General features: G+C 41.8%; 3 protein-coding genes across 7 annotated transcripts in view; all 3 read left to right on the top strand.

Moving 5' to 3' along the window:
- The first annotated feature begins 351 nt into the window (after window positions 1–351).
- On the top strand, window positions 352–4,999 carry pex11g (peroxisomal biogenesis factor 11 gamma). 2 transcript variants are annotated; one of them, XM_082505015.1, is made up of 6 exons: window positions 352–596; window positions 2,063–2,317; window positions 2,683–2,880; window positions 2,963–3,141; window positions 3,697–3,759; window positions 3,873–4,999. In XM_082505015.1, exons 1-6 carry the CDS (start codon window positions 411–413, stop codon window positions 4,099–4,101), a joined length of 1,110 nt encoding a protein of 369 aa, XP_082361141.1. In that variant the 5' UTR covers window positions 352–410; the 3' UTR covers window positions 4,102–4,999. The 2 variants fall into 2 exon arrangements, with proteins under 2 accessions (XP_082361141.1, XP_082361142.1); XM_082505016.1 differs by having other exon boundaries at window positions 535–600; window positions 2,080–2,317.
- Window positions 5,000–5,939: 940 nt separating this feature from the next.
- LOC309688926 (amyloid-beta A4 precursor protein-binding family A member 3) lies at window positions 5,940–16,112 on the top strand. Its single transcript, XM_082505014.1, has 11 exons — window positions 5,940–6,238; window positions 8,166–9,171; window positions 9,518–9,548; window positions 9,674–9,819; window positions 10,052–10,138; window positions 11,727–11,903; window positions 12,977–13,156; window positions 14,025–14,237; window positions 14,897–15,016; window positions 15,226–15,366; window positions 15,452–16,112. Exons 2-11 carry the CDS (start codon window positions 8,179–8,181, stop codon window positions 15,521–15,523), a joined length of 2,160 nt encoding a protein of 719 aa, XP_082361140.1. The 5' UTR covers window positions 5,940–6,238; window positions 8,166–8,178; the 3' UTR covers window positions 15,524–16,112.
- Window positions 16,113–17,848: 1,736 nt separating this feature from the next.
- abca7 (ATP-binding cassette, sub-family A (ABC1), member 7) overlaps window positions 17,849–25,745 on the top strand; it is a 30,175-nt gene continuing 22,278 nt past the window's right edge. For 3 of the 4 annotated variants that reach the window (XM_082506691.1, XM_082506690.1, XM_082506693.1), the window contains exons 1-13: window positions 17,885–17,915; window positions 18,545–18,602; window positions 19,669–19,760; window positions 20,007–20,100; window positions 21,323–21,464; window positions 21,933–22,057; window positions 23,254–23,372; window positions 23,814–24,011; window positions 24,100–24,192; window positions 24,354–24,591; window positions 24,779–24,918; window positions 25,321–25,437; window positions 25,537–25,734. In XM_082506691.1, coding sequence (XP_082362817.1) covers window positions 18,584–18,602; window positions 19,669–19,760; window positions 20,007–20,100; window positions 21,323–21,464; window positions 21,933–22,057; window positions 23,254–23,372; window positions 23,814–24,011; window positions 24,100–24,192; window positions 24,354–24,591; window positions 24,779–24,918; window positions 25,321–25,437; window positions 25,537–25,734 — 1,575 coding nt within the window. In that variant the 5' untranslated portion in view covers window positions 17,885–17,915; window positions 18,545–18,583. Of the gene's footprint in view, window positions 17,916–18,544; window positions 18,603–19,668; window positions 19,761–20,006; window positions 20,101–21,322; window positions 21,465–21,932; window positions 22,058–23,253; window positions 23,373–23,813; window positions 24,012–24,099; window positions 24,193–24,353; window positions 24,592–24,778; window positions 24,919–25,320; window positions 25,438–25,536; window positions 25,735–25,745 lie in introns of all 4 variants that reach the window. The other variant, XM_082506692.1, reaches the window with a different exon arrangement.

The raw sequence follows: 25,745 nt of genomic DNA, 5'->3' as shown, positions 1-25,745 counted from the left end.
GACATTTAGTATATTTACATTTGACATTAATCCACAGCATAACATTGTGTCAGCTCCACAGTGTTGGGGAGTAACGGAATACATGTACCGCCGTTACGTATTTAGAATACAAAATATGAGTAACTGTATTCCGTTACAGTTACCGTTTAAAAAGGTGGTATTCAGAATACAGTTACTTTGTTGAAATAAATGGAATACACTGGGGTACTTTCCTGTTTCATTTTGTCGCGGGTCAGGACTGTTTGGGTTTTGTTTGACAGCTACGTTCTTTTGTTCCAGGCGGCAGCGTTACGGTTGCCATGGTTACAGGGCGACGCTCTCTCTCTCTGCGCCTTTTCGTTGTTGTTGTTGTTGTTGTGCTAAGCTAACAGGCAGAATGCTACAAGCATAGCTCTAAAGAATGTAGCATCATGTTCAGTGTAGTCCGTGCTGCAGGGAGAATGGACTGCCATACACGTTATGTGTCTGTGAGCGCTAGGAGGGAGAAAAAGGGGAGTGGAAAGGTACGAGCAGTCATCGAGCAAAAACGGGAGCTGGAAGCATGTAAATATAATAATGACCACTGCAGCCAAGAAGAGTGCCTGACGAGCCCAGTTGTAAGTAAGCTATTAAGACTCGACTGTACACTGTGTTCGTGTTTTCCTCCGAAAACAACAAGTTCCGTTGGAGCAGTCTTTCAACGCCTCTCTCTGTCTGTCGCAAGAAAAGTTGACCCACACAACAAAGTAGAGCTATTTTTCGGCTACCAGCCGACAGGGACCCCGCCGTATTATGCTGGGCTTACACTGTGCGATTTTTTCAGTCGCGCGATTCAGCTCCTGCTCAAACTGTACGATTGACTCGCAGGGGTTAGAAGTTCATAGGTCACGATGCAGGGTCTCACAATATACGGCCCGATGCTCTGATGCGACCTGAGTGCTCACACTGTGCGTCCATAAAAATGAAGGTTATAACAGAAATTCTGTCGCTCGCTCTCCCTCTCCGTCTTTCACTCACACAGACACACCACCACCATCAACTTTGCTAAATTGCTAATGAAAAACATTGGTCAGACAGCTGTGATTGAGCAGCAGTGTCGATCCAACTATTTTCACGGTTGTTGTGGTCGTGATAATTTTGTGAGGCCACATCGAAAGGGCTCGGATGGTTCTACAGGTTGTGCCTCCATCGCTTGTGTCCAGATCACACACTGTACTGCCGTGCTACGCCGTCTTTTTCGCTGACATTTGTGTTTGCGCGTGCGCAGTGTGGCAAACTGCGGTGACACCCTCACGACCAAGCGATTGATGATCGGGAGCTGGTCGTGAGGTGTCAATCGCTTCTCGTTACCCCACGTATACTACACGATGCACGACGCACGATGAAGGCCAAAATCGGGCCGATCGCCAAAACGATCGCACGACTCAAAAATCGGCTCAAAATGGGCCAAAAATCGCACAGTGTGAGCCCAGCATTAGTCAGAGGTCCCTTTACTACAGTTCGGAGTCGCGGACCTTCAGTAATAGTAATAAATCACACAGCAATAGTACATTCACGTTGTTGTAAAAAGCATTGACATTAATATTGTAGCGGGTCAGGGCTGTTCGGGGTTCTGCTTGTACAGTTATGTTTTGTGTATGTTGCCATGGTGACGGGTGACGCCCTCTCGCTGCGACGGTGTGTCCTTCCGGGGTCAGAGGGCGCCCTATGTGTGTTGTGGTTGCCTCGCTGAGCAGTTAGCTAGTGGCAGTGTGTTCTTCTGCAAATGTAATAAACGGCTGTGCTCCCTGGCTAGCTCACGGGAAGCAAGACCAAACGATACCTCCGTCTCCTCCTTGTCTGAACTCGCCACAATATATTAAGTAATCCAAAGTATTCAGAATACGTTACTGTCATTGAGTAACGTAACGGAATAGGTTACAGAATACATTTTGGGGCATGTATTCTGTATTCTGTAATGGAATACATTTTAAAAGTAACCTTCCCAACACTGCAGCCCCACCCCACCACACACACCATTTATTTATTTATTTATTTATTTATTTATTTATTTATTTATTTATTTATTTTTAATCAATTCCAGCTCCTGGCCGGACGAAGGAGACGCTCGATTGAATCGACGATCTTTTACTTGAGTCTGCTTTGGGTGCTTCCTGTTTCAAAGTCCAGCTGGGGGAACAGATCACGAGCAAAAACAGCAAATCTAACTGGAGATGGTGTTGGCCTAATAGACTTTCTTATAAATCTAGCAGCGCTTCGACAGAGCGGAGCAGACATGCAGCGGTCTCTGGAGTCTCTGGTGCAGCTGCTGGAGTCCTACAGAGGCAGAGATAAAGTCGTGAGTATTCACTCGGTCACATTGTATCTGTTTAAAGTGTTTCACTCGGTATAAACCATTAATAAAAACAGTGGTTACACGCTTACGAAGTGGATGCCAAGTGGAGACTGATATGTAAGTACTAGACTGTGGTTCTATAGAAACTGCTCATATTTGGTGTTGTTACATTACTTAAGAGCAATGAGCAAACATGCTCTGTGTTAGTTAAAATTAAAGCATCAGCCTAGTAAAGTATGTCTGCCTGAAGTCCACACATTCACTAAATCTCTGACAATAAAATGTCCTTTCTGATTTTAAATAATAATAATAATAATAATAATAATAATAAAAAGCTACCCACAAGTCTCTGTTTGTCTTCTTTGCAGATCAGGACAGTGTGTTATGGATCCCAGCTGGTTGGAGGAGTTCTTTCCCGGAGAGCAGAGGCAGATGTCCGGTCCCAGCGGCTCGGGAAAAGCCTGCTGCTGTTTTCTGCTCAGCTCAGTCACTGCAGGACGGTGCTCAGGTTGTTCGATGACCTCTCCATGCTGGCCTACTCCCACAGCTACGGGTTTGGAAATGGGGTGATTCACACAGCGTATGCACTGCATCACTCTGTGCTAGCCTGTAAATCCCACTGTAACGCTTGTTGCACGTCTTTCCAAGGAGGAGGACGCGGCCGTGCGCTGGATATCCGTGCTGAACAACGTAGCGGACCAGCTGTACTACCCCTGTGAACACATCGCCTGGGCCGCCGACGCTGAGCTCATCAGAGTGAAGTCCGATAAGTGGTGGCTGTTCAGCACAGTGCTGTGGGGAACCTCACTGCTGCTGGGAATCCTCAGGTGAGATCACCTGTTCACATCCATACATTACTTTTCTAATGCTGCCTTTATGGCATGCTTTTCTTATTTTTGTTTTTTAAAGGCCAGAAAGAAGGAGTCTTATGTAGTTTTTCTGCACCTGTAAATGTAACATATGCAGGACATCTGCTGGCCAGAGCTCCTTTAAAGAACATGCATAGACAAGCAGCCCGTATCTGTCTCTCTGTGTTAGCCCTTTTTCTGGTGAATTTGTGCCTTTTTCAAATCCATAAATCTTCAGTGGGAACTGAAAGGGGAGGGGGATGTGAGAGGAAAGTCAGAGAGAGATTAAGTCAAGCACTTCTACGTCCTACTTACATAATGACCAGAAACTCCTTAATTTCATTATCCCATCTCTTTTTTTCCTCAGCTTAGAGCTTTGTTTATTTTCCAGACCCTCTTTCTTTTTTATCTCATCTGTTATTTCATGCAGTTTTTAGAGAAACCTGTGAAGCATGTTTTAAGTCTGAGCACTGAAGCAGACATCAAACCCTTGCAGTGTGAGTTGATGTACGATGTGAATCATTTGTCCTCTAGATCGCTCCGAGTTCTTCTGCTGCTGAGGAAGAAGCTGAAGAAGAGGCACGAAGGCAGAAACAGGTATTTGATTCAGTTTTCTTTCTGTTGTCTCGTGTGTTTCTAAGCACAGTTACAGTAACATAGAGAGGGACTGACCGGTTATGAAAGGTTAAACCACACGTTTTCTCCTGCAGTCGCTCTCAGCTCCGCCGGCAGATGCGAGGGGAGCTGCTGTCCATCCTCAGCAGCATGGCTGACCTCAGTAACGCCATTCACTGGATGCCGCCCGGCTTCCTGTGGGCAGGACGTTTCCCTAACTGGCTGGTGGGGCTGATGGGCACCACGTCCTCTCTGATTGGTTTGATCCAGATGAATGCCGGTAGCGGTGATCAGTCAGACACTACACAGTCTTCACCAGAGTGAGGAAGAGATGGCAACACTAAACGACTGACGGATTTATGGATAATAGTGGAAAATGATTAGACTCCAGTCAGACTGTCTGTGGAGATTAACTGCAGTCCTGTAGCTTGTAGCAACAGGAACATAAATTAAATTGTGGCCTATTACTGCTTTAAAAGCAAAAAAAAGTCACTGCACTTGTGCTTAATTAGGAGTAATTAAAGATCTCTTGATGAATTTGCCAACCCGTATTCAATTTAGTAGCTTTTGATTTACACTTGGACATTTTAGTCATGAGAAATATCATTAAGCTCTACTGTTCATTTCACTACACTAAACATGTTCAGCAGTAAATTCAAGCCCTAACGACCCTGAGGTCAACAAGAGGGAACTTCTGCTGTAAAACTTTTTTCTTTGTCTTTTGTTTTTAATGATTTTGTCTAAAGAATCATCAAAACAGAAGAAAGGTCAGGCTGGTCATAGTTTGATTCTTGAGGAAACACCAGTGGTAACATAGCCTTAAAGTTCCTGTTTAATGGTCAGCTTCACTCTGGAATACGTCCACCCAGCTTCTTAACTGCTTATCCAGCTCAGTTTCACCAGGAGGCTGGAGCCTCTCCCAGTCTGCACTCTGGAATGGGATTGTAAATGATTGCCTTTAAGACACACTCCACGAACCTGGCTTTGAATATAGCATAGAATCATACAAACTGTGAATATAGTATTGCGTGTTATGAATGTGGTGACTGAGCTGTTTCAACTTCAGTCCCGCATTCAGTCATTTTTAAAATCTGTTTTTTTCCAACGCGTTACGTCCTCGAGTTCACACTGTATCAACCAGGTTGGTTAATGAGTTTCCCAGGCATTGAAGAGCTGTCACAGAACTGGAGAAATATCTCAGTTTCATTAAAAAAAACAAAAACATTACCACACAGTTACCACTCAAAGTCCAAATGTTTGAATGTGGTTTTGTCCGCTAACGATGATGTTTGTATGACTGGTGAAATGAAATAGAATGTGTCTGAAATGTGTTGCTAATTTAAATGTAATATAATTTTATATCATGGGAACAAAATTATCTGTTTTTCAAGAAATAAAATAAAATGTTAAATTGTTTGTCTTCTCAGATCATTTAATAAAGTACACAAGTTCTCGTGGGGGTAGATTTTGGGCGAAGTTTCCATCCCTTTATTTTGTGCCACTTAACCAGGATCTGAGAAGTGGCAGCAGTCTAACCCCAAAAGGCCAGGCACTCCTGTAAATACATTTGTATAGAATTTCATTCATTTATGGGCCAAATTGTGTGTGTGTGTGTGTGGGGGGGGGGGGGATAAGCACTTGAATTCAATAGCTTTTCATGATGTCTCTTATGTGACCGGTTTAAGTAAAATCCGTTTTAAATATAAACTCAAATGCACGTAAAATAATTGTAAGTTTCCTTTTTTCGCGATCAAAAATTCGACGTTTGATTGAGCGGGACTTGAACGTAAATCCCGTTGACGTCAGCGTAGGTGAGCGTTGCTTTCAAGTGCTAAAGAACAATAAAATAAATGAGTTTGTAACTACTACACTCCTACATATAAGATTAATATTTTATTCTGCCACATTAGACCCCAATACTGCATAAACTGTATTTATAAACACATTCATATAATATTCCAATTACTTCTACGTCGTTAGGTTTTTGTAAGTGTCGTGTGTTTAATTTGGTTAAAGTACACGGTTTGTTTGTGATCAGTTGTTTAGAAATTTGACTGTAGCCCTTCGTGGTCCAGTCATTTGTGTAGACTTGCACAATTTGCAAAAGAGGAAGAAGAAACTAAAAGAAGAACAAACTATCTCGTGGCGATGTGAGACGCTGCGGTAGCACGTGAACGCAGCACGACTACAGAGTCAGCCGATAAATAAAAGCTGTCAGTCGGCAACTGACGGAGCAGCAACAATGAGTAGCAAACTCTGCTTTAAACACTAAAAGTGTCTCATCTTCGGAGTATGTGACATTGCTGAATTTAACAGTGTCGGTATTATTAGTATGAAGAATAAAACGAAGCCAGAGTTTTGGAAAACGTTCAAATTCCAAACCACGTCAACTCATCTGTCGTGGCACCTACGGGAGTCTGAGTGTGGACACAAAGAGAGCGACAGAGATTTAAAATATCAGGTGAAAACTTCTCTTTTAGCCGCTTGTACTCTCATATTTTGATTGAAGTGTTGAAATATTAGTACTGCTGCTGTTAAGCAAATGCTAGCTTTGCTGTTAGCCTGAGGCTGCTTCAACTGCTAACTTCGGTTAGCCAAACTCATGTCTTTCTCGCACCCTGAAAATAATTTTCGCTTGTTTGTGTGTTTTACCCTGCTGTCAGTTGTTTGCACTACCGCGCCAGTGTTTTTAATAACATGCCATGATTATCTGATCTAACGGTGGATTATTCACGCCATGAAAGATGCGTCGTCGAAAAGATCTGATCTGTGTGCTTATCTGTACAAGAAGGAGGGATCATAAACTTTTCTTTAATGCACGGCACTGCCAGATGGATCACGTACATGTTAAATATAGTAAAAGACTTAAATATAGTAGCTGACGAGTCCCGAGTCTTGTTTATTAAAAACATTTTACCAGTAAGGACCATAATTAATAAATATGGCATTTATTAAATTAGGTTTGGTGTGTTTTGATATTACCATGGTGCTAATCTTTATGGTGTAATAAATTACATGGTTGTTATTTATAGTTGTTTGATAGTTTTTATTTCTAAGATACATGGATGTGAAGGACTGTGCTCCCTGAGCCTGTTGGATGTTGCACTATAGGCCTGCATGCTCTTCGAGTGCATGATGTTTTCTATAAGCCTGAGACGGATTTTTCTATTTCGGTGTTTGTGGGTAAATGAGGACAAGAGGGTGCATAGATGGTGCATACTTTTTCGCTAAGGCATTCATGCTGATGCAGCCTGGAAACTATAAACACACTGTGTAGATCTGATATTTAATAACGGTGTTTTGGAGGTAGCTCATGTGAATTGTGAGTCTGGTTGAGGCTCGGCATAATTTAATTGTATTGTTAGGCAGAGCTGCTCTGCAGTCATGAGGTATTTTAATGGAGAGAAGCAACAGATAAGCAAGGTACAAAATACAGAAAGCAAGAGCTAATAATAATTTTGAGCACCATGTACCCCACAAAGTAACAACGCTATGATTTGTTCTTCTGAGTGATGGCTTCTGGAACAAAGCTATTTTTAAACATTGTCGTTTTACACAAAACTATCATCAAGAAGGAAGAACGGAAACTTACAATGGAAAGGGTACGATTCGTCAAGAAAAATTAAATCGGCGAACCACTGTAAGTGTCTGGTGTTCAGGGATGCTGTGGTTCACCAGTCAGCATGTTGGACCACTTCTGTCCTTTGCAAACCTCGAGCCAAGACAAGGATAAAGCAGATTGCAATAAGAGCACATTAAAAATAAAGTCATAATGATTCTATCAGTGTAGAAATGATAAAGCTTTCTTAATTTGCTTTGAAATTCAGCTACTGTTCCAAGATATTTATAACACTGAACATGTTCCACCATCTGACCCTTAATGGATGTGACCTCTTGTACAGGAGTGCATTTCTTAGAGTCAGTGACATATCTTAGATATGTTTAATTAAAGGTGCGACTTGTCGTCATCCTGGAGCGGACTGACAATAACTGAGTCGTCTGCACTCTCTAAAATGACCCTCATCTTAGATCTGCTTTGATCAATATTTGTGTACAGGATAAAAAGATAAATATGGAGCCAGCCAGACTCTTTAAGTAAAAAAAAAAAAAATCAATAATTCAGATTTTTATTGTAATCAAACTGTTCTAAAAGCTTTCTGATTCAAATATGAGGCTCAATTGTATTGAAGGCTGAAGAAAAATCAACAAGCAGTAATCGTGCATGAGCATCTTTTCCCTCCAGCTTTTTAATAACCAGGTTCAACAACGTGCCATTATCCACTCCTGTGTGTGGAAAACTGCATGGGGATAGGCGCTTGCTCAGTTTGGCTTAAAATCTCTGACTTCACCAGTTGTTCAGCTCAGTAATGCCAGTTTTTCTCTGACAGGCTTTCTTACAGAATGGACTCAGACTGCCTCCCTGCATCTACAGACTCCCTGCTGTGTGATCCGGTTCCTGTTCATGGAGCCTCGGGGGTTGAGGTCAGCAGTCTGGCTGCAGTAGCTCTGCCAGGTTCAGAGGCAGAGGATCTGGATTCGTACAACCTGATCGAGCCTCCACCTTTAGACTGGAGGTCAGACACCTCTAGCGAAGCTGGTTCAGCAGACGATCTGGATGATGCCAGCCTTCCCACCTCAGCTGACTGTCTCGACAAGGCAGATCTGGGTGAGTCAGTATCGCTTCCTTTGGTTGAGAAAAACATTTTGACTCCAGTCGACGTGAACCAGCTGGATCTTGTCGGAAACGTTAAACAGCCTGCTGAGGATGTCGAGGCGAAATCGACAGATGAGGCTGAAGCAGGTGCGGGAGTATTGAGGGCTGAGGGCTTTAAGGACGCAGAGGAAGATCAAGCAGTGGTGACATTGGGGGATGTTGATCTCCACAAGAACAAGAGAGGTGAAGAGGAGGCTGCTGAAAGGAGATCAAATGATGAAGACCATATGCATATCCACACCCTGCTCAGTCAGCTCCAACTAATGGAGGAAGAGCCGCATCCCAGTCATCGGATGCCATCAAATCATCATTACTCTAGGCGGTCTGAGCTGGAAGCATGTGCTCCTTCTTCAATAAAAGAGGACAGCGCTGAAACCAAAGGGCTGCTCTTCTCTGAAAGCCACCAGAGAGACCTGCTGGGGATGCTGCAGTGCACAGAGATAGGCGCAACACCCCGCCCTACCTCTCTGCCGCACAGAGGGGACGTGGACGCCGTGGTGTCAGTTTCCTACAGCCAGGAGGATGCACAGAGGTTCTGGAGGCATCACGGGAATGGTCAGCAACAACGGCACAGGGATGACTCCCTCACTTCACTGCCTGATGATGAGTATCCCGAGCCAGTGTGGATGAAGCTGGGAGAGCAGCCTCCAGAGGAAGAAGCTACTGCAGAGAGCGAGCAGGTTGGTGCTGTTACTAAAACTAATAATAAGGGTGGAGACGTTTGGTCATCCATCGTTTTTGTTATGATGAGTTAACTAATCCAATATTTGCTTTTTATTTATTTTTTTTCAGCTGATTAATGAAGCTATATAATGTCAAAAATAACACAGTCATCACTGGTTTCCAGAGCTACCACACATCTGTCCTGACTTCAGCTGTCTTTGGTCTCTTAGCAACACTAAAACGATAATCAGAATACTTTTTTTTTTCCTACCACCAGCTAACCCATCACTGAACTTATCTGAAGCACGTTCAGTTTTTCATGGACTTAAATTCACTAATTTGCTGTGCGTGCCTTCTTTGCAGAGTGCTGATGACCAGCCTTCATATAAAGATGGTGAGTCACTTATTATTATTATTATTATTATTATTATTATTATTATTATTATTATTATTATTATTATTATTCACTGAAATTTGACATTTGTCAAATATCTAATGTAATATGTGCTAATGTTTTAGTGCCTGGTCCTTGTGATCCTGAAGACCTTTTGGATGGAGTGATTTTTGGTGCCAAGTATCTTGGCTCCACTCAGATCAAATCAGAGAGGAACCCGTCTACAAACGCTCGTATGGCCCAGGCTCAGGAGGCTGTGGACCGAATAAAGGTGCTTTAAAAACAAAATAACCAAATATGCACCTTTTATCATGATCTGGCTGTGCAATGCATTGGTTGATGATGTTAAATCTGGTTTTATAGTTGTAGTGAAGGATTTTTTTTTTCTTATTAAACATACCTGTTTTAAAGTAGGTGGGATGTCATTATTAAGTTAAGGATAGACATGTGGTGTACCTGTCCTCTAAGGTTAAATATGAGAGTGTTTTCTGTGGTTCTTTTAGGCTCCAGAAGGAGAGTCCCAACCAATGACAGAAGTGGATCTGTTCATTTCTACTCAAAGAATCAAAGTGCTCACTACTGACACGCAGGTACTGCACTCATCTGACCACATACATTCATTTTCCTCTCTTGTATCTCCTCATATCATAAGACCTCACTTCTCTCTAAGACTGTAGACCTACCTGGGGCCTACCAGGCTCCTGTCCTGTGGAATTAGCACCCAGTTTGGATTCGAGAGACAGAAACAGGCTTTAAACTGTTAAAGCTCATAGTTTGATGATGGATCAGGTGACCCCGAACCATCCCTTAGTTAACGCTGCTGATGCACTGAGCATTTTCCTCTCGCCTCCTGTCACTCCTGTTTATACATCACTACTGCATGCCATTAGTTTTGTCTTCTGTCTCTCTGTTTCGTTCTGGTTTGGCCGCCCCTTCTTGAGCATTGTTCTGTCGGAGGAGGTCTCTTCCTGGTAAAAGGGATTTTTTCATTCCCAGTGTCGCCAAGGGGGTCATCAGATTGTTGGGGTTCCACCCTAAATCTGCACAGTCTTTAACTTATAGCATAAAGCATTTGGGGAAATGTCTCTGGTAGCACTAAAATCCAATGATGGATTTCAGCAAAAGCTCAGTTGATTCTTGGCTTCATGGAACATGAAGACAAAAACCTAAATGTACTCTGAGAGAATGAACTTTAGCTAAATGTGTTAAAAAGTTGTCAGACTTGAGGTTGTAAACATCTGAAAACATACCCAACACAGCTGGTGACTTTTTATTACACGAAGCAGCATTGCACTCCTTGATGTTCATATTCAAGCTGAGCTCTCGCTGCAGGAATCCTTAATATAGAATTGGGTGGTGATTTAATATGAGGCCTCTAGTAGAAGCTATTTTTTTTTTCTACTGAATTGTTAGGAGAGTAGAAGTAGGTCATCTACTGTCATTGCTCCATTTGCATTTGCTCCATTCTGCAGTGATGGATGTGAAGATGAATGGTTTTCTTATTCAGTGTTTTTACTTCCAAGCGATATATGTTTATTATCCAAAGTTGTCATTTAGGACACAGATGAGGCATAAAAAGTAAAATGAAAATTGCATTTATAAATTACTTTGATGTAAAACAAAGACAAATATTTGTGGAAATTGCACTTCTGATTCACGTAAAGAACGCTCCACTAGCTTCCATGTTAACAAACAACAGTCTTTACTTTCATTTTTTCAGAATTCTCATCCAAGTTAGTTTCGGTCCTGAATTAATCTTAGGCGCCTGGTTTGTGGTTTGCCTTCGGTCTGTATGTTTGTCTGCTAGGTCAGTGGTTTGGTACATTAACTTGATAACATATTTGGCCTGGAGAAATGGTTTTGATGAGGTGAGGGTGCACAGACAATCCTGCTTTGCTTGAAGACACAGAATGAGGAACTTCCTTAATTTCAAATTTACTTTGATAAAGGCCTGGGCTTCCCTTTGGGATGTGCTCTCTCAAACACACCAATCTTTATCATATAATTCCTGTAGTTCTGTAAAAATGTCTTTAACAAGAGAGGCTTCTAAGAGGAAAAATGTTAAGTAATACCTATCTGCAGGAGGTTTAAACTCTATGCTGGTTCCAAACCAGACCTTCGTGCTCGCTCTCCCTGTCTTTGTTTCTTATCTTAACCACTGTCATGTCCTGTTTGCAGGAAGCCATGATGGATCACGCTCTGCAGATGATCTCTTACATCGCTGACATCGACAACATCGTGGTCTTGATGGCACGAAGGAAACGTAAGGGGCAAGATGGTGACACCGACTCAAACTCTTCGTCATCATCTGCAAAGAAGTGCTTGATGATCTGCCATGTGTTCTCCTCTGAGGATGTGAGTCAGTCAACTGGAGGGTTTTATATGGTGTTCATATACTAGAAGTGTGCAATCAGCATGATGCTTTCCTTCTTAGCACTCATATTTTGATTTCTGGATTCCAAGCAGAGCTTTTCAGGAAGCTTGGTTGCTGGCCAAACAGCTCATTTACAAGTCCAGCCAGGCCTCATTGTTATATTGGTCTTTCATTTCTAATTACACAGTTTTGCTGCATGGTTACTGCATGTTTAAACACATTAAGCATGCAGTAAATAAGGTACATGGTGAAATATATGGCATTAAAATGTGTCTAAGATCGCTAAAATTGACATTGGACTCTCCCAGAGCCCCTTTGAACTCTTCCAGATTTCCTAGTCACATACTTTTGCCCACAGACTGGTTACCGCATGTCCTTGCGGAACACCCTCACTCAAACGGCAGCGCAGTATAATGTAAATAGATGTAGCGTTCAGTATCTTGGCATCTCCCGCCCTGCACACTCTTGCATCTCTTATTAAATTGCCAAGTCGGTTGCTGACAGCAGTTTCAGCTTCAGCTTGGCTGGCCTGGTTTCCTTCCTCAGACAACCACTGAGTTCTCCTCAATGTCAAAACCGTCTGGCTCTCGTCCCAGTTTCCCAGTTGGCGACACTGAATGGGAGGAAGAGCTTCCTTTAGAAGCTAATTAGCTCTGGGATGCTGAAGGCTGTGATCGCGTCTGCTCAGAGCTTTTTCAAACTGAGCTTATTTAACGTGTTTAAGATCATTTCAAAATACTTTCATTAACTCATGTTTACAGCAGATGCTATATGTGTGTGTAGCAAGAACTTCTCAGAGAAATTCAGATAAAATGCATTAAAGATAGTGTTTTGTGTTGATGCTCTGGTATCAAGTTGTATGACCCTTTGGCTGCTTGTCTTTACAAACGAACACATTTGCTTTGATTTGTTAGTATTTAAATGGAGGATTAAGGAAAAGTCTAGGGAAAAATTAGTTTAACAAATGCCCCTAGCATTTAAATGTAGAGTAGACATGACTGTAACAACAGTGCTGAACCCTGATTCAGTTTTGTCTGTCTCCTCCTGTTTGCAGGCTCAGATCATAGCCCAGGCTATCGGGCAGGCGTTTGGAGTGGCTTACCAGCAGTTCCTCCAGGCCAACGGTATCAAGGCCAGCGATCTGAGGCCCGGCGAGTACAGCGACTACCTGGAAAGTCAGGAACTCTACAACGGAGACTTGGCCCACTTCTCTGACTCTCAAAACCTCAGAGAAGTAAGCAGGAGGGATTGTGGTTGCAAGGCCACCCACACAAAATACAGCTGACTTATAATTTTGGCTTGTGTAGTTAAAGGACTAACCAAGGCAGCACACAGAGCCAATTAAAGGTCCAGGAGAGAGTGCAGGCAGGGTGGAGCAGGTGGAGACGAGTGTCAGGGCTGATTTTTGACAGGAGGATAGCAGCAAGAGTGAAAGGGAACGTTTACAAGGAGACCTGCTATGATGTATGGTTTTGAGATGGTGGCACTGACTAAAAGGTGGAGCTGAAGGTGCTCAAAGTTTCACTGAGATAGACCAGTGACTAATTAGCCAACATGTTCAATTTATTCCAAAGCAGGCCCCCCTTTTACTGCAAATCATGTATCAAAATGCCCAAATGTGTCATCATGTTGTCCTAAAGTAGCACAAAGGTAGATTTGGCAAATTTGCAAATACCTGTTTGAACAGGTATTTTCAACACAAGAGTCAGAACCGTGCAAGATGCATTCACAAATCTTTAAAGGTGTGCAGCAGAGTTTTAAAGCAAAGACTGGGTTTGTGGGTGATTATGGTCTGACAGCTTGTGATGGGATCAGCAGGTGTGATCCCATCACAAGATGGTCTGCAGTTTGCTTCAGACTTCACACTTCAAAGTGTGTGTTTTATATATGCACAGCTGTTTGTTATTTATATTATCTGCACCTCATCTATTATTTCCTTATCTCGTCATGTTGTTTAGAAGTGTGCAGGGGCTTTCCTTTAGTGGTTCTAAGTATTAATAGAAGGTGTTGCAGGAGAGAAAAAAAGACAAGCCAAAAAAAAAAAGAGCTCTGATTAAAACAACCACTGATATATTACAAGTCTCTCTGTGTCTGTGGATCAGGTAATCATGACCAAGGCTCCGGGGGAGATCTTGGGACTGGCGGTGGTTGAGTCGGGCTGGGGCTCTATCCTCCCCACAGTGGTGGTGGCCAACCTCCTCCACGGAGGCCCGGCTGAACGCTGTGGTGAGCTCAGCATCGGGGACCGCATCATGTCCATCAATGGGACAAGCCTCGTGGGTCTGCCCATCACCACCTGCCAGAACATCATCCGCGTAAGTAGGACACACAATGACACAAACTTCAAATTTCAGTGGTCATAATAAAGATGAGAAGAAAGGCATCAACAACAACAAAAGAAACATATTGTGCTGCAGATTAAATGCCTTTATTGTGCTGTATATGCAAGTTAGGATCACCAGGTGGCACTGTAGGTCCACACAGGACCAACATTAGCATCTGTCAACTTAAACTGTTAAAGCAAAACTTGCTGCTGATATTCAGTGTTTCAAACATTTTCGTTGTTTCGAGTTGACAGAAGTTTATACCTTTGAAACACTTAATCAAAGACACAATACGATAGTTACTTAATGCTGTGCAGTTTATCAACTTTAGTTTCCTTTATAATTTTGGCCTCCACTGATCATTAAACTAAAGTAATGAAGATAAAACCCTTATTGTGCTGCAATCCCTGGTTTCACCTTTCTGCACATACTTTTCCTTCAATTTGACCCCAATAAAATGTCCAATGTTAGGCTTGTAATGATGAAAACATGTCGTAAACGTTCACAAAAGTTATTACAAAAAGAAATAACTTTTGGTGAAAAGGTACACTTGGGTGAATAGTTTGCATATTTTCCTCAGTAAAGTTTTACTGCTCTAACTCTGGATTGCGCCTCCCTTTTTGTTGTTTCACCTTTTTTTCCCCACTTAGGATCAGAAAAGCAAGAAGTATGTGAGGCTCAGCATCGTCCACTGTCCTCCCGTCACCATGGCAATTATCAGGAGACCAGATCCGAAATTTCAGCTGGGCTTCAGCGTGGAAGATGGCATTGTACGTCCGCATCCATATTTCACATCTGTCATTATGTGACGTACCCCTTCAGCTTGGCGCTGAGCCTGCAGCAACCAGCAATAGAACAACAGTGTTTTTACCAGATAGCTTTAAGAGATTAACGTGTTTGGATTAAAAGGTCGGTAGCACTCGGTACAAGTAAATTATTCTGAACTATAAACATGCAGTTTTCTGTCCTTGGGTTGCAGATTTGCAGTCTGATGCGGGGTGGTATAGCAGAGAGAGGAGGAATCCGCGTCGGGCACCGCATCATTGAAATCAACGGGCAGAGCGTCGTTGCAACGCCCCATGATAAGATCATCCAGATTCTGACAAACGCTGTAGGGGAGGTGAGACGTAATCTAATGCTTACATTCACAATAACATAATCAAGTTCATTACACTTTAAAATGAGACTTCTCTCTGTCTGTGCAGATCCACCTGAAGACGATGCCAGCTTCAACGTATCGACTGTTAACAGGACAAGAGCAGCCAGTGTTTCTCTGAGCACTTCCTGTTTCACCTGGACAAAAATTCTTCAGTATTCAAACTTCATGAGCTTTTGCCAAACTGAAAATATTATGCAAGTGTGTTACATGCTGTTGTGACACCACTGAAAGCTGCAAACCGGATCAGTTTTGCATGTTTTTAGGACAATAAGAACATCTGAATATGAAAGTGCGATTTTAAAATGACAGGGATAGATAATAGTTCTTCATTTGTATTTATCACATATTTACATTTCAGGCAGTAGCTGAGATGCAGTAATGCTTTTTTTACTTTGCTTACGTACTTAGTGGTGAGCAGCGTCAGAAACACTGTACTTCATTAGTCTTCCAGCCTGTCGTGTGGCACCAGTGTGCCTGAGGTAAATTTGCTTGAAGAGGGGGACCTCGCTGAATCAGGACAAAGGGTCTGTGGCTGTCATTGTGATGTACTTCCAGCCCCTCACATGCACATACATTAGCTTCTCTGACTGTGTCGAACATGAAGCAGATATGCAACATTAAGAGACTGCCTTATTTGATAGAGAGATGCATATATTTTTAAGATTTTACTGTTCTCAACATTCATTAAAATGATCTATAAGAAAATATCTTGATATGCTTTATTGAATCATTGATGGTCAGACGTTTACATAAACTCATCACAGGTATAAATGTTGTGGTAATTTTGGGCTTTGAATTAATTCTTTGCAGTGTTCTTTTTCCAGAGTAGAATGATTGTACTGCTTATATCTCTAATGACTTATTGAATTTTAATTTTCTCTGATCCACAAGGGTCAAATATAAACATACCCACTTAAATCTTTTAAGAAGTGCAGTGTAGGGTTCTACAATGTCTAACAAATTGAGAAGGTCAATACCTATTCTTGTTAGAATTGTGATTAAATACAATTTGGAGTTTCTCTTTGCTAGCCTAAGGATTTGTTTGACAATACTCTGGTTTGATCATCAGTTTAAACAACTCTAAGTACAGGTTGTTTGGCTGTGTCATGGCTTTGCAGAGGTCTGGAAGAAGACCCAAATTGCCACTTTAAGATGAAAGGACACAAAGCCTGCTATGAATTAGAAATGGTTGGAACGCCAGTGTCCACAGTGGGATAAGTTTTATATCACCATGGACAGTTCAAGCTCAACTTAAATTTGAAGTTGCCCACATGGACGAGCCAAATGCCTTCTGGAGAAAATCTTTAAGGTGAGATGAGACAAAGATTGAGCTGTTTGGAGGAGCAAAGGTGAGGCTTTCAAACCTAAGACTACTACCAGTTGTCAAGCGTAGTGGTGGTAACATCATGTTTTGTTGCCAGTGGTACTGGTACATTGCAGAAAGTGGATGGAATAAATTCATCAACTTCAACTCAAATCACCAGCTAGACTGTTGAAACTTGGACACAGCTTGGCGTTCCAGGAGGATAATTATGCTTATTTCCAGAAAACCAACCGTTTTAAACGACCTCTACCAATTCTGCTAGGAGGAGTGATAAGTATCCCACAAGTTGTTTTTATGGCTACCAGAACCGTCTGGTCAAGGTGCAACTCTTTCAAGAAGTCGGCACATACAGACATATGCAGTGGCACAGCCCTCCGAACTAAAGAACTCATAATGGACTGCAGGAGGCACAAACAGGGTCACTCCCCACTAAACATAAGTGGAGATATTTCTCCATCTTCCGATTTTTGGGCATCCAGCCGTCCGCCAATCGCATCTGGACCCATAACACCAACGCCCTGGTAAAGAAGGCCCAGCAGTAGCTTCACTTCCTCCATGTGAGAAAGAATAACCTGGACCGGAAGCTGCTGCTGCTGGTCTTCTGCCGCTCATCAGTAGAGAGCATGCTCTCCTACTGGGTGTTTCACCTGTTGAACTCTGGTCGGCATGTCAGGTCAATCAGGTCTCACACCTACAGACTCACAAACAGCTACTGATTCCATAAAAATCAATTGGATGCTTATACACTGGTATGCCACTTTAAAAATGTCAGCAGTGCAATGTCTAGTGAAAATGAACTGGTGCCGTTTATGAATTATTAATTGTGATTGTAATGTTTTTAATAGTGTCAGGCTAAAGTTATAATGCTTTGTTGCTTGTATTGATAAAATATCCTTCTTTATGAATTACTTCTTGAACACAAGGGAACGGTTCATATTACTTAAAGCCCTGTGAACCTGTCAGTTCTCTTTTTTCCATGTTTCTTCAGTTACGAAATTATAACAGTAACCAATCGGATTCTTAACCGGCTTTTACGGCCACGCCCCTTTGAATGTGTTTGACCAATCCGCTTCATGTGTGGGCGGAACTTTACGCTGCTTACAGCTGCTATCGCAAACACTGGGAAGTCAATGTCAAGCTGTCGGCCGCTGGAGAGGAGCTTTAAAATCAGCTTTATTACACAGAGGTAATCATTAACATCTGTTTTACACTGAGATAATCAAATTGGTTTCTTTTCACTGTTTTCGTAAATGAGCTGATGTACACAATAGCAACATCACTGTATAGGATGCTAAGACAAGGAAGCTAATGTTTCTTCAAGCTTTTGTAAGCTATTGCCCTTATATTATAAGTTTACGCTTAACCGCTAAATATTGTTGTTGATAAACTTGTAGTTACAGTGTACTTTTGATTTGATTTGATTTCTCTAACATGTCTACTTTAAGAAAAGAATACCTGATTGAATAACCTAATTTCATTCAAGCAGTGCAAAGTTGTAACTTATGTGGATGCGTAGTTTCTGTGTTATGGGAGCATGAAACGTTACTGTACCTTGTTACATCAACACTGCATTAGCTACCTGCTAATGTTTTCCTGTTCTCAAACAGGAAATAACAACCCCGTGAGAAACCTGGCGGTCAAAATAAAGAAAAATATATTTTTTTAAAAAGCCGGCTTTAATGGTTATAAAAACTACATCCTACACCTGCACTGACATGCGCAGAGATGCAGACTGTTTTGTAAGGTTTGCAAAGGGAATTAGTCAGAGCAGTTCTAGCTTTACTTAAACAGCTTTATGTTGTTTTCTAAATCTAGAAGAGACCATATTCTGGACGAATGGTTGAGCAAAAGTGAATGCCTTACAGTGAGACAGGTAAGCTGTTTGGATCAGGAGGATTTCAGGATCAAGCATGGGATTGTCTGACTTGAGCAGATCAGAGTGAGCAGAGAAGAAAACCTTTACTCTAAACACACATAGTAAGGCTGGCAGGTCTGTAACTTTTTTCTACATAATTTAAGTCCCCACTAGCCTAGACCTATTGCAGCAGAACTAAGGGAGGGTTTATTGTCGACTGATCCTGTACAAACTTTAAGATTTATCAGAAATTACATATTTAAACCTTTTAATCTTAAAAGGCTTAGGCTCTGTCTCACGTTCTACTTTTAAATGTCCTAGGAACCACAAGTAAGACATCAGAGTGAAGTGCACCATTTAGGTGATACGGTACTATGAGGTCTTTAAGATAAGATCTGGGCTGATTATTCAATACCTTGTATGGTCTGTCTTCACTAATAACATTTATCATAGTTATAATTTTTTATCATGATAACTATCAATTTATCATCACCTCGATTTATCGATTTATCATCGCCTCTGTCAGTGCGCCCCAGGGCAGCTGTGGCTACAATGTAGCTTGCCATCACCAGTGTGTGAATGTGTGAATGACTGAATGTAGTGTAAAGCACTTTGGGGTCCTTAGGGACTAAGTAAAGCGCTATACAAATACAGAGAATATACCATAGTTAACATTAATAATGACACTTCTTTTTCCTTTTAAGAATTTTCTATATCACCCAAAAGGGAAAATACAAAAAGGCATGGAAAGTCCTGACACCAGCTGAAATCAGTCATTAGTAATTTGCCACTTAGTGATAATTAATATCAGGGGCCATAATTTGGAAGTGGAAGGTACATAATTTCACCAGAAACAGGGCATGACCAGGTGCTCCTGCAAAGTTTAGACAAGCCTGTGAAAGAAAAGGAGAATACGGTCTGTTCAGGTTACTTAGAACTTTAGTGAAGTATTCAGGACTTATTTTACCTGCTGTGTTTTTGATTGTCAATGATTGCAGTATTGGCTCTGTCTGTCTTTTCTCCTTTGCGTACATTTCATAGTTGCCCTGATGAACTTGTCCTCTTCTCCCCACCGTTTTTCCAGGATCACGTCATGGTCAGGTAGGAGCGATGGGTTTTTTCAGACAACTGTTCCTCCTGCTCTGGAAGAACATCACGTACCGCAGAAGGAACAAGGTGATCACATCTTCACTACTTAGGATAAAAAGCAAGAGATTGTTTGATTCTATAAGGAAGCATAATGAACGAGACACAGACTGCACAGTACATGAGATCATTCTTCAGTTTTCCGGTGTATACATCACCATCTGAAGTATCACAGCACTTATTTGTCAGTTTCATTGCTGGCTATAGTCCTGGCCCGTAAAGGTCACTGATCGTTTGACCTACTGTTAACACCTCTTATGCTCTCCTCTTGTGCAGATCCAGCTCATTATCGAGCTCCTCTGGCCTCTCTTCCTCTTCGTCATCCTTATCTCTGTCCGTCATTCGCACCCTCCTTACAAACAGAGCCAATGTGAGTGATGCTGGGATATTTGTGTCTCTTCACAAACACGCTTATACGTCTTAAAAATGGCCTTTTGCCAACTGGTTAAAGAGGATTAACTCACTCAGAGTGAGTCTTGTGCCACACACGCACATTTGTGTTCTTGACCTGCTTTGATTAGTTCTCTATAAACATGTAGTGACATAACTGGTAACCTAAGAAAACACAGCATGCCAGCTCAGAGTGTAATGGGCAGTTAGTCTGTGCATGATAAAGTTACATCTCACTAACTTTGAGTTTAAGAAGATGTAAACTAGACCAAACTAGACTAGATCTGTATCAAATATGAAACCTACACGAAATGTTTCCAAGTGCCTCCACTGGACCACAATCAGTAAGGCTGAACAAAGTTAAAGTTTTACATATATATACAGCCATGTGAGAAAGGTCGTCACAGGACTTTATGCAGTTCGGTAAAAAACTAAGCCCACCCATGACTCCTTAGCTTGTAGGTCCACATTTAGCAGCAATAACTTGAAGTAATCATTTCTCTTAGGGTTGTGGAGAGATTTTGTCACACTCTTCACAGCATTGCTGTTCATCACCTTTAGCGTCAATAAAGGTGGAGAACTGAACAAATCACCACCTATGAAGTTGAAGTTTGTTCAGATGAAACTTTACAAACCTGAGTTGTTTCACCATCTTCTTTTTATGGAAAAGAGGCTTTCTCGTGGCAACCCTTCCAAAACAAGACAAACTGTTTCAGTCTTTTTTAAATTGCACTAGCATGAACGTTAGCATTTAACACGCTAACTGAGACCTGTACAGTATGAGATGTAGCTCTTGGCTGTTTTGCAGTTTCTCTGAACATTGCATAGTCAGACCTTCCATTCAATTTTATTTATATAGCACTAAATCACAGCAACAGTCACGTCAATGCTCTTTATATTGTAAGGTAGACCCTACAATAATACATACAGAGAAAAACCCAACAATCACATGACCCCCTATGAGAAAGCACTTTGGCGACAGTGGCAAGGAAAAACTCACTTTTAACAGGAAGAAACAGGTGGATTTGCTGGGATGTCCACTAATGGGAAGATTGTGGCACTGTTTTAACACACAGCTGAATCCTAGGATAGGATGTTAGGATTATTGCTCAGTCTAGTACCTGGTGGATGTATTTTAGGTCACTTCTACAGTATTTTCATTGTTTTGTGGCTCAGGCTGATCTCCTTTTCTTTCCTTGTAGGTCACTTTCCAAACAAAGCCCTGCCGTCAGCAGGGACCTTGCCCTGGATTCAGGGCATTATCTGCAACATCAACAACCCTTGCTTCCACAGCCAGACACCAGGAGAGACACCCGGCCAAGTTGGCAACTTTAACAACTCCATGTAGGTAGATCGGAGATTAAAAACATGGCCAACCACCTAGAGTGGTGCAGTTTAGAGTAGGATCATTGCTTTAACGGTACAGTACTAGTATTCTGATTACAAGTGTTCTGAAACAAGAAAAACTGTAAGTAAAAGTATATTTTAGAAATAAAGCAACCTCACCTGCATCTTTCAGCTCATTTGCAAAAATGTGCATACATTGCACGACTTTATATAAACACATCCTATAGGAATAGTTTTAAAATATTTCTGAAGGAAATCAGAACACTTGTCTTCAGGCAATATGACGTAAAAGCTCACAGTTTTGCATTCTCTTACTGTACACAACAGTGTACAGTAAAGTAAGGCAAATTTAGGACTAGCAGGCAATATGATTGAATAGACTCTGTCTGTATACAAACATGAAGTCAGTGTTTGCTGTCATTAAGTATCACACACACTCTCAATCTCACTGTTGTTTTCCTCCAGACTGTCTCGGCTTCTAGTGGATGTCCAGGCCGTTCTGGCCTACAGTGGTAATCAGAGCTTCGCCGGCTTTCAGAAGCTAATGGAGAGCGTCCGGAAGCTGGGACAAAGAAGTGGAGCCCTGCCAAGTACTGCAGCTTGTTTCAATCTGTTGAAGCATTGATCCAAGGAATACATATTAAACTGAGGGCAAACTTTGAAGAGGGGCAGTTTAGAATTTCTTTCTTAAATGGGCACCATTAGCCAGAAAGAGTCATGAATAAGTACAGTCATTGTGGCAGAACATGAAGCTTTACATAAAGTCAATGTTTAGCTGGGGGTTTTTCTTTAGGTTTAGTTGCCATGTAGCTGCGCTTTATTCCCGCTTTTCACACAAATGCAAAAACCTTCTTTGTTTTTAAAAGAAATAGGGGGGAAAAACAAGAATTTATACAAAGAAGGGAATGTTGGATTAACTTTGATGTATCTGAGCAGGCCTTACTCAGTATGTGTACGTGTGGTTTAAGCACAGCTGAATGATTGTGTCTTATTGCTGTTGTGAAAGCAGGACATAGTGATTGCTTAGCTTGCCCTGCCTCGGTCATATTGAGTTACTTCCCCTGTTGAACAAGAGACTGAATGAAAGCAGGTTGTCAGTGTTTTGTTTTTCTACAGCAAGGCAAACATTAACATGTGCTCAGGTCTTAGTTTAAAGAACCTGCTGCACTGTTTCATTTGGGTAACTGTTTGGAAGGATGAAATTAATATTTAGTTAAACCTCACAGGAGACAAGTAGAAGAGAAAAAGAAGGTTATTCTTGGTGAACCAGTTTTAAATTTCTAGATAAGAAAAACAAAAATATAAGGAAGGAAGTTCAAATGATGAAGCCTGTATCGATGAGTTTATGTGAGCAGAAATCATACAAGCAAACAATGGAGAAAGCTGCTGCACTGTTCTGTGACCTGCAAGTCATTAATAATGAACCAGTGACTGGAACCGGGCTTATTCTATTCTGCCTCCCTGTAGCTGGTCGCATTTTAACTTTATGAGTTTGTAATTGTGTTTTTTTACTCTCAGCAGCAGGAAAAATCGTTTTTTTTAAATAGAAAATAAGGCTAAAATCTATCAAACACGTCAGTATGAAAAGGAAGAAACTATCGGACGTCATGTGCTACCTGAAAAAACTACAAATTAACTGTGCTAACTTTAAGTTTAAAGTGTTGATACTGCAAACTCAGCTGCAAGCTCTATTCTAGATGTTAAGTGTTGATTCTAGCTTGGACTTTGATTTGTGGGGCTTTGTGGGGTTTCGGCTGTAATCTTAATCTGTGTATTTCCACTGCAGATCTCCCAGTAAAACAATACCTGAGACCAAATGAGACATTTTCCACCTTCCTCCTGACCAATGCCAGTATGTCACCTGTGAATGTGGACACACTGCTGAATGCTAGACTTAATTTTCAGGTTGGTTACCGGCTTAAATCACAAATAAACCCATTATCTGCTCTGTAGAACTAAAACTCTTTTGGCCTAAGTGGTTAATCCCTTTTAGGATTAAAGATATAAACCAATCTAATGTAAAATTTTACACAGAATAAATAACATTTATTACAGAGAGAAGAAGAAGAAGAAAGATATAATCCAAAATGAAAATAAGATTTCTGTCACTAACAAGTCTTTGAGGTGTTTGCTGCCACCAAAGTTACATTATGTGCTGAAAAGCAGTTACTGTAACTTGTTACAGGAAAGTCATGTAATTTGTGATGATATTTTAATGTAAACTGTTAGTTTTCCCTTTAAGGCATCACTGAATTTTTTTGTTGGGTCAGTAGCAAGCATATTACCTTTGTATTGTTTTTGTCTGATGGCCAAACATCCTTAAAAGAACGTTTTTGTCCACCCCAGACTACACTGGCTGTAGCGGAGATGCAGCTAAAGGACATGGTGTGTAATAGAAGTGTCCTAGAACAGCTGCTGACGGTGGATGGAGGAGAAACCGCCATGACTGATCTTCAGACCCAGATGTGTTACTTACCAGCTGATGTGCTGCAGGAGACCGAGCGCCTTTTCCTGTCTCAGCTCGACTTGACCAAGTTCTTGACGGTAAGCATCGGCTGATGGAGAAACCAGCGCAAAATTTAGTGAATTCAAAGCAGCACGAGTAACATGGGCCACCTCTTGTCCCTGTCAGAGAGACCGTCTAATGGCCAACGCTGGAGAACTCAGGGCCATCAGTCAGGCTGTCACCTCAGTTTCCCAGGAGCTCACTGCCCTCCTGGATGATGTAAGAGCACATTAGATTCAGTCTATATCTCTATCACACTGGACATGATCAGTTCAAGACCATCAGACCTTCATCATTTTTTGTCGTATTTCTCTCTCACCTGTTTTCGCCCTTCATTTCTGCCTCTTCTATGCTTCTTGTTCCTTCTTCACTTCTTTCAGATCTCCTCCCTCTCCAGTTTTGCAGACATGAGCGCAGCTCTTCGTGTCCTGTCTCCAGAAAATCGCACAGCAATGCCCAGAGAAAGTTTCAGAGCTTTTTCAAAGATCGTGTGCGGTCACCATGAACTTGACGGTGAACGCATCCCGTCCCTTAACTGGTATGAAGACAATGACATCAAGTCCTTTTTGGGCAAAAATGGCACAGAGGACGTGAATGTGGAACACAACAACAATACAAGTAAGACGCTGTGCAGTTTCTGTGGCAGGATGTTAATGGCAATATGTGCAGACAAGACCTGGCTTGAGGCCTTGATCCTTCTGTACTTCAGGGTGCACTTGCACCACTTAAATCAACACAACCCCACTGAGAAACACCTGTGTTGTTTAACGATTGTCCTGCTTGGTGGGTTTTTTGCTTCCTGCAGCTCCCTTCTGTAAAAATCTGATCCAGGCGCTGGAGTCCAACCCTTTGTCTCGCATTGTGTGGAGAGGAATCAAACCTTTGTTCATAGGAAAACTCCTCTACACACCCAACACTCCTGCAATCCAGCAAGTTATGAAAGAGGTACAGCAATCTTATACTCACTGTTTTATAAACAGAAGGTGTCTTCAGACCAGGATGTTTTAGGTTTTCATCCACAAAATTCAAACAATTTCCACAGTGTTTTTTTTTTGTTCCTGTCTTCCTCCCCCCAACACCAACTACTCAGGGCACGTGGTTGCCCCTCCCTGGAGGTCTCTTCCTGTTAAAAAGGAGTTTTTCCTCTCCACGCTTGCCAAGTGTTTGCTCATAGAGGATTGTCTGATAGTTGGGGTTTTCCTTGTGTTATTTTAAGGTCTTTATCTTACAATATGACATTATATGAAAAAAAATTAAATTAAAAAGGAAACCTTGACTAATATTACCTTCTGTAAGATGTGTCAGACGTGACTTCTTAAGCTAACTTTAAGTTCGGTTCTGCTGAAGGTGAACAAAACATTTGAAGACCTGCAGATTATCCAGGAGCTAAATGAAGCCTGGCTTGAGGTGGGACCACAAATCAAGAGCTACATGGAGACCAGTGTGGAGGTTAAGATGCTACAGGTCAGACTTTCTCTCACTACAAGAGGAAAGAGTGAAATATATAGCATTTTTCAGCATTTTTCAGTCATAATAATGTGTCTGTGTATGTGTTTGCGATAGGATTTGTTAAGGCAGCCAGAGATTGCAGTACTGGTTAACCTGCGTTTGGAAGACACACCCTGGACAGCTTCACGCATCGCACGCTTCCTATCGACACCCTCTCCAGATATCCCACGGAGGCCCGGAGCGCCGCTGACCTGGCTGGACATCTACAATGACATAAACCAAACTATCTCCACTCTTGCACAAGTCACAGAGGTTCTCCTCCT

This window comes from Aulonocara stuartgranti, assembly GCF_965226115.1.
Source record: "Aulonocara stuartgranti genome assembly, chromosome: 15".
Taxonomy (NCBI): domain Eukaryota; kingdom Metazoa; phylum Chordata; class Actinopteri; order Cichliformes; family Cichlidae; genus Aulonocara; species Aulonocara stuartgranti.
The sequence above is the reverse complement of the archived record's forward strand: the minus strand, read 5'-3'. Positions and strand labels throughout refer to the sequence as shown.